Source organism: Vulpes vulpes, chromosome 15 (assembly GCF_048418805.1).
Source record: "Vulpes vulpes isolate BD-2025 chromosome 15, VulVul3, whole genome shotgun sequence".
Taxonomy (NCBI): domain Eukaryota; kingdom Metazoa; phylum Chordata; class Mammalia; order Carnivora; family Canidae; genus Vulpes; species Vulpes vulpes.
Window position 1 is genome coordinate 47,439,202 of NC_132794.1, and position 8,411 is coordinate 47,447,612.

Here is an 8,411-nt window from a genome sequence, read left to right on the forward strand (position 1 = left end):
GAGAGCGCAAACGGAGGAAAGGAGACAGAGCAGATGAGAACTTGGGGTGGACTTCTTGGCATTATGGTGGCCAGAGTTACCTGCCTGTACAATGTGAAATCCCTGGTTTGCCAGCCTTCACCTGGCCAGAGACCTGGGAACTGGTCCTCAGGTAGGTGTGTGGTGAAGATAGCACCTCATCACCTTGGGTCATGTCCTCGGCCAGCAGAAACTGTCCCAGGGCCTTTGTGTCTTGTAAGTGGCACTCCTTGCCAAGGGACTGAAAGTCCTCATGGGCCAAGGGTTTGTGACTGCCTGGATCTTGGTTCAGCCCAGTCTCAGGGTTGACCATACTCAATGTAGAGCAAGCTTTATGGCCGTGGGGGTTCCTGGGAGGCAGGATGGAGCTGCCCCACCCTCTTCTTCATTTTGTTATGGACAACTGGGCTGGTGCATTTCAGTAGAGGATATTAGTGGCACAGACACTGCCACAGACTTAACTATAGCCCTGCCATCAGTGTGCTGCCCACAAGAGTCCCATGAGGTGGATGGTGACCTATCATTTTTTTTTTTAAAGATTGCTTCAGTGTTTTGTTTTTTAAGGATTTTATTTTATTTCCTCACAAGAGATACAGAGCAAGTGAGAGAGAGAGGCAGAGGCACAGGCAGAGGGGGAAGCAGGCTCCATGCAGGGAGCCCCACATGGGACTCGATCCTGGGTCTCCAGGATCGCGCCCTGGGCTGCAGGCAGCGCTAAACCGCTGCGCCATCGGGGCTGCCTGGTGCCTTATCATTTTACAGATAGGAAACTGGTGTGGAGACAAGCACCTCGCCCAGGGACTCCCCACAAACCAAGTGGCCATTCCTGTACTCAGACTACTTTGCTGTGACTGCTAGCACAGAAGACTCTTCAGAGGAATGAGCGTCAGCCCAAATTATCAAAAAGTTTTCAGAGTTTTTTCCCCCCTCTTCTAGTATAAAAAACATTTATTGTTTTAAAAAACTGATTCCAGTAAAAAATAATCCCAATGCCAGAAATCTACATTCGGTGCTATTGGAAGCAAGGAAGCACTTCAGTGAAGGCTGAACCTGAGGCCAAGTTAGAAATCAGTGGATGAAAAAAAAATTTTTTTTTTATTTTATTTTATTTTATTTATTTTTTTTTTTTTAAAGATTTTATTTATTTATTCATGATAGTCAGAGAGAGAGAGGCAGAGACACAGGCAGAGGGAGAAGCAGGCCCCATGCACCGGGAGCCCGACGTGGGATTCGATCCGGGGTCGTCCAGGATCGCGCCCTGGGCCAAAGGCAGGCGCCAAACCGCTGCGCCACCCAGGGATCCCAAAATTTTTTTTTTTAAATCTGTGGGTAGTGCATCCTCAGATGCACCCCAGCAATCAGGCAGTGAGCTGTTGGGAGCCTACTGAGAAGCGAGGAAGCCACCAGTGCACTCGCAGTGCTAAGGATTGGGGGCCATCCAGCAAGCTTCATCTCATTCCCCTGGACCCTTCATGCTTCTGAAATCATCTGATCAGTGGCACCTCTATTCTCCCATTGAACTCCGAGCCTCTGGCATCTACTCAGCCCATTCCATTCAGCCCTTCAATACTATAACCTGGGATCAGCTGCTTCCTCCCAACCATTTCACGTTTGTCCATTAATCTCCAAGAGATGGTGATTAGGAGTGTGGGTTTTAAAATCAGACTGACCCATATAGAGTCTCAGCTTCCCAGAGCCTCTCCATTTCCTCAGCTGTGCCTTGGGAATGCCTGTAGTACTTGCCTCCCCAGGGCAACTCTGACAACTGAAAGAGAATACCAAACACTGAGCGGGCACCTGCCTGGTAAATGTGGAGCCTGATCGCATCACTACTCCCCACACATCCGTAACAGGATGAAACCTGGGGCCTTTGCTAGTGCCCAGTTCAGGTGGGGAAAGGCTGGCCGCTGCTGTCCTAGGCGTTCCCGTATCCGCCTGGTGCCACTGACCGCGCCTCTGGCTCCAGGCAGGCAGATTCTGCTGCTCGGTGCCGCTCCTCACCCTTCAGGATGTGTGATCACTCTGGTGACCACCAGGCACCCACTTGCCAGAGGCCCCTCCCCAGAGTGTCCCAGTTATCCCCCCTCTGCAGGCCTGCGGGAAGAAAGACAGGAGGGGAGAAGACCGCATTCCCAGGCGTTTAAGCATTGCCCAGCCGGCCAACACGGCCATCCGGCAGGTACTGCTAAATCTAACGGTCACCATGGAGATGAGCCACTGGTCAATGCTTGACAGCCTTGCTCCTCTACGGGAGTGGCTGGGGAGCACACTGGGGACTGTGCTTCCTGCGAGGGGGAAGGAAGGCTTTCCCGAAAGTTCGGACTCAGCGCTGCGCTGCGGGGGCCTCGGCCTCGGGACCCGCGCGCGGTTGGAGGAAGGTCTCAGGCCAGAGGGGGCGGCGGGGCGGCGGGGCGGCGGGGCGGGGGCGCGGGTCCCCCGGCCAACTCCCCGAGGGCACGCGCCGCGCGAGCGGGGGAGCCCTGGGCCGCGTCTCCTGCCTTCCGGGCCTGGCAGCTTTTGTCTCCGAAGCCCGGAGCACCAGGGCGGCCCTCGCTCCGGCGCCCCCTCCCGGGTGGGGGTCTGCACGCGCCCTGCCTCGCCCCGCCTCGCCCCGCGTCGCCCGCCCGGTGCAGGGGCGCCGGCCTCTCTCCCCGCCCCCGGCCTGGGCCCGCCCCCGCGCCTGTGTCACGGCGGGGCCGGGGGCGGGGAGCCGCCGGGCGGGACATCCGGCCACCGTCCCTCGCCGCGCCCGCCGCCCGCCGCCCGCCGCCCGCCGCCCGCTCCCGCGCCGCAGCCCCGGAGCTGCCCGCCCCCCTCCCCGGGGCCGTCCCCGCAGCTGCGGGCCCCAGCCCCCGGCTCCCGCCCCCCGCCCCCAGCACCGGGCCCGCCTCCCGGGCGGCCCTCAGGTCGGCCGGGCCCGCGCAGGCCCCCGCCCCGGGAGCACCATGTTCCCCCGCCCGCTGACCCCCCTGGCGGCCCCGAATGGCGCCGAGCCCCTGGGCCGGGCGCTGAGGCGGGCCCCGCTGGGCCGGGCCCGGGCCGGGCCGGGGGGGCCGCCGCTGCTGCTGCCGTCCATGCTGATGTTCGCGGTGATCGTGGCCTCCAGCGGGCTGCTGCTCATGATCGAGAGGGGCATCCTGGCCGAGGTGAAGCCCCTGCCCCTGCACCCTCCCAGCCGCGAGGCCGCGGCCTGGCGCCGGGCCCTCCCGCGGCCTGCGGGGCTGCCCCTGGGGCCCGGGGACCCGGACTGGCAGGTGAGGCAGGACGTCCGGAACCGCACCCTGCGGGCGGTGTGCGGGCAGCCGGGCATGCCCCGGGACCCTTGGGACCTGCCGGCGGGGCAGCGGCGCACCTTGCTGCGCCACGTCCTCGTGAGTGACCGCTACCGCTTTCTGTACTGCTACGTCCCCAAGGTGGCCTGCTCCAACTGGAAGCGGGTGCTGAAGGTGCTGGCGGGCGTCCTGGACAGCGTGGACGTCCGCCTCAGGATGGACCACCGCCACGACCTGGTGTTCCTGGCCGACCTGCGGCCCGAGGAGATCCGCTACCGCCTACAGCACTACTTCAAGTTCCTGTTCGTGCGCGAGCCCCTGGAGCGCCTCCTCTCCGCCTACCGCAACAAGTTTGGCGAGATCCCAGAGTACCAGCGGCGCTACGGCGCCGAGATCGTGAGGCGGTACCGGGCCGGAGCGGGGCCCAGCCCCGCAGGGGACGATGTCACCTTCCCCGAGTTCCTGAGGTACCTGGCGGACGAGGACCCTGAGCGGATGAATGAGCACTGGATGCCCGTGTACCACCTGTGCCAGCCTTGTGCGGTGCACTACGACTTTGTGGGCTCCTATGAGCGGCTGGAGGCCGACGCCAACCAGGTGCTGGAGTGGGTGCGGGCGCCGCCCCACGTGCGGTTCCCAGCTCGCCAGGCCTGGTACCGGCCGGCTAGCCCGGAAAGTCTGCACTACCACCTGTGCAGTGCCCCACGGGCCCTCCTGCAGGATGTGCTGCCTAAGTATATCCTAGACTTCTCCCTCTTTGCCTACCCGCTGCCTAATGTTACCAGGGAGGCCTGTCACCAGTGACCGTGGTATGGGCCAGCGGCTGTTGGGGACTGATTTTGACAATGCCAGCTGCCTCCCATTTAGAGAAACCCTGGCTCTGGGGACTTGGGGCTTCTCCAGATGCCTGGATGGCAAGGACTGCCTTCGGAAGTTTCTGGTCCAGGGTGAGTGCTCACAGTGGCTCGGAGTGCAGGGTTGGACAGGAGGCCTGGTGCTCCCCACGGATGGGATTTCTTAGGGGCCGTGTGACCCTTCTTGCCCTGCCAGGGGCCAGACACCAGTTTGCCAGTAAAGTAACACATCTGTTCTAAAGACTGGCTCCAGATCCCTGGCTGCCGGGACTGTGCCGTCCACCACTTGGTCTACCTTAACCTGTGGCCAAACCTACAGGTCACACCAGTCAGAAGAATGACCAGAGCCCGGGTCCTGGGCTCTGATCACCCATTCATCCACTCCCTGTGCCTCAGGGCTGGAGTCAGCATTTGTGCCTTACAAATGGCTTTTGTGCCTTTTTGCTTCAGACTCAAAATTTCCTTTGCTTTCCAGGCTCTTTCCGTTTTTCCAAGGAAAGGAAAACTGAGGGCCCTTGCCTGGTAGCCCCAGGACCTGGCCCTGCACGCATCCAAAGACCCCATGTGCCCAGCTTTTTGGGGGCTCTGGGCACCTCCTCCCTTCCCCCAAGGCCATGACTGTGGCTGGTGTATCTGTCTGCCTCTTTTCTGACTCATTTATTTAAAATTTGTACTTTCTGATGGAATCCTTGTGAAGGCTTTGTTTTCCAAATTGCAGAATTTTTAATAAAATTGTTTTGTATACAAAGCCAGCATCTGAAATTCTCCCTCTGAGCTCCTGTGTGTCCAGTTTCTCCATGATGCCTATGTCCCCAGGTCAGGAAAGGGAGCTTGCAGGTAGAGAAAGTGACACCAAGTGTAAGTTGCTTGGCCCAGTCTAGTGGGCCATTTCCAGGGAGCCTTTGAGGGCCTCCCATAGGCCATACCAGATCACAAACTCAGCTTCTGGGATGCCACAGAAGGATAAGTCCCATTAGGACAAACCCCATATATTGAGCACCACCCCTACATGGATTATTCCCGGAAGAAGGGGGTAGGTATGAGACATTGGCTTCTCCTCTTAGGCAGGAATACTTCTTGACTGAGGAAGCTCCAGATGAAAAAGGGGATTGAGGCGAGAGCCAGGGGAGGTTATTCTTGGCACTGAGAATTACACAGAAGGCAAGGAGGTTAAGCGAGGGGCAGGGCTTACTGACTTAGGTCCAGAGGAGGTTGTGGACGATGTAGGAGGAATACAGTCTGAGCAGTAGAGAACAGGCCTCCATGTGACCTGTTCTCCAGTGCTGTCCAGGACAAGGGCCCGGGACCACCAGGGCATGGAGAATAGGTGGCTGGGCCCGCCCTGCCCATGTGAGAGCTGCAAGGCCAGAGCTGGCCCTTCCTTGTTAGTCCTATTTCGTAACCCCCAGTGGGAACTGGTGTACCTCAGGGACCTGAGGCAGTGGTGAGAAGTGCCAGGGAGAGGGAGGAAGGTAGGAAGGTGAGGAGGGTCCCTTTGCAGGTATCCCTTATATCTAGCCTTGCAATTGGCCCTACTGTAGAGGAGAAATCAGGGGATGGCGATTCTATGGGCTCTCATAGTTCTCTGCCATGACTCACCGGGAGGCCTTTACTTGATTCCCTGGCTACATGAGATGCCCCTCTTTGGAGGCCCCTGGGCTCTGGGACTTCACCTCTGATAGCATTTACTTGCTCTGTTGTAACTGCCTAGTTACTTACCAGTCTCCCCCACTGAAAATGTGATTGTGTGAATTTGAGACTGTGTCTCATTCCTTTGACATTCCCCGAACCTCGCCCAGGGGGCTGGCATGCGGTAGGCATGTAGATGGCCAGGCAGAACCAAGGTGTACGTCTTGCTGCAGGCCAGAGAATGCTGTGCTTGGAGTCATCCAGACCCGTCAAGTGCCAGCTCCACTCCCCCAGTGCCTGCCCACCTCTCTGAGCCTCCCCATGCTCCACTGGATCACTGCAACAATAGCAGAGGCCTGTGAGGATGAATGAAGACAAAATGAGTAAGAGGACCCATCCTATGGCCAAATGGATGTTCTTTGAAATGCTAATTGAATACCCAATCCCCCAGAGGCCTTTGGGGACAGGGGAGAAGCCAAGATACGGTGTCCATTCACCGTATGGAGACTGGAGCTGCCTCTGGGCAGAGCCCCTCTGACCTGTGGGTTCATGTCCCCTGCCAACTGGTCAGTCCTGGTGGATCCTTCTCTGAGCTTCCAGCCTGTCAGGAGCCCCCTCCTCTCCCTAGCTGCTTCCCCCATCGGCTTGGAACTGCCACTCCAGACCTACAGCAGCTACTCAGTCCCCTAACCAGGGCCTGTGGTGGAGCAGGTGGGTGGGTGGGGGCAACAGAGACCCAGAGAATGCCCCCCGCCCCAACTGTTGTGCGCACCGTATTTAAATCTCACCGGAGGCCAATAGCAGAGGGGTCATCCTGCTGTTATGCAGACAGGGAAACTGGCACAGAGAGAGTAAGTACCTTGCCCAAAGTCCAACTGAGGTCTTTGCTTCCCACATTCCAGGAGAGAGGCTGCAGATGGTGGGAATGGGGAGAAGAGGGAATAGGAAGGTTAAGAAAGATGAAGGGTGGATCGGGTTGTATTTGGGGGCATTTGCACACATTCTCCCTCCACAGTTCTTACATCCCCTCATTTTCAGAGAATCCGATTCAGTCCAGCTGACATTTACTGGGCCCTGCCCCAGAGGAGTGGGGTCAAAGGAAGCCCTTGATGTGGTTAACTTACTGGCGACTCTCCTCCCAGGCAGAAAAGGGTGCCAGGCCACAGAGCATCCTGACGGCCAGAACTGGACACCTGGGGTGTGGGCCAGAGGGTCTGAGGTGAAAGGGGAAGGGCCTGCTAAGGACAAATTGTCACCTGCCACCCTTTTTCCCTGGAGACAGCCCTGAGGGACTTAATTTGTCATCTACCCTTCTTTTCGGAGGAAAGAGGACTTCTTTTTTTATTTTTTATTTATTTTTAAATATTTTATTTATTCATGAGAGACGGGGGGAGAGAGAGAGAGAGAGAGAGAGAAGAGAGAGAGAGAGAGAAGCAGGCTCTGTTCAGGGAGCCCGACATGGGACTCCATCCCAGGACTCCAGGATCACGCCCTGGGTTGAAGGCAGGCGCCAAACGGCTGAGCCACCCAGGAATCCCACCCCCCCCCCCTTTCAAGATTTTATTTATTTATTCATGAGAGATAGAGAGAGACAGAGACACAGCCAGAGGGAGGAGAAGCAGGTCCTCCATGTCCGATGCAGAACCCTACCCCAGGAATCCGGGATCACACCCTGAGCCAAAAGCAGATGCTCAACAGCTGAGCCACCCAGGCGTAAGAAAGAGGACTTCTTAAAAGGAGGTGCCAGAGAATTGTAGGTGGTCCAAGTGGCCTTTAGTAGGGCCTGCCCTTGTACTAGGCACCCAGACTGGTACAAGGGGTACATGGCAAGCTCTAGGCCACCAGGGGTGGGGCAGAGGCATCCGCAGAACTGGACACCTGGACTGTGTCTTCTTGAAGTCCCTCATGTCATTGGGCCCTGCCCTCATCCCCACACAGAGCTACTGCCACTGCCTGGCGCCTGTGAGGACAGGGTCCCCTTTCAGACTGGCTCCAACCTGTGCAATCTAGTTCTCCTGGGCACAGTGGATGAGGCTGGCAGTTTAACTCCTCTCTCTGGCCGAGGGCCAAACAGAGGAAAGGGGAGGAGCCCACAGGGGCTGGCCTTCCAGGCTTGGGCACTGACTCCACCCCAGGCTCCCGTTCTGGTCCCTTTGTCATTCAATCTGATGCTACTGCCCAGAAATCACCTTAATTTCTGCAGTCCCCTCCCCTTCTCTTCCTCTCACCCCCTTCCCCTCCCTCCAGGAGAGTCCCACCACACAGACCACCCTGCTGGAGCGACAAGGTCCCAATGGAGCAGCTGACCCTCCCCTAACCCTGCCCCACCCCCAACACAGAACCCTCACCTTTTCCCAGGGTCGCAGGGAGGGGGTCAAGCCTGCAGGCCCCTTCCCAGGGTGGATCCAGTGATTTTTTTCCCCTGAACCAGTCCCTGCCTGCTTTCAAGCAACAGAGGAGGCCTTCTCTCTTCCTAAAGGAAAATACAAATAGTTAACAAAGCTACTCTGATTTGAGAGCACCTGTGTCAGGACTTCATCCTTAAAACCCAGCAAGGTAGGTAAGTCTAATTATTCTCATTTTATAGATCAGGAAACTCTCCCAAAGAGATAGTGGGGTCAGGATTAAAAACAGCTCC

At 57.8% G+C, this 8,411-nt stretch overlaps 1 protein-coding gene across 1 annotated transcript; it reads left to right on the forward strand.

Moving 5' to 3' along the window:
* Positions 1 to 2,779: 2,779 nt before the first annotated feature.
* On the forward strand, positions 2,780 to 4,892 carry CHST14 (carbohydrate sulfotransferase 14). The gene has a single exon (XM_025998356.2). The coding sequence runs from the start codon at positions 2,964 to 2,966 to the stop codon at positions 4,092 to 4,094; it is 1,131 nt and encodes a 376-aa protein (XP_025854141.2). The 5' UTR covers positions 2,780 to 2,963; the 3' UTR covers positions 4,095 to 4,892.
* Positions 4,893 to 8,411: the final 3,519 nt, after the last annotated feature.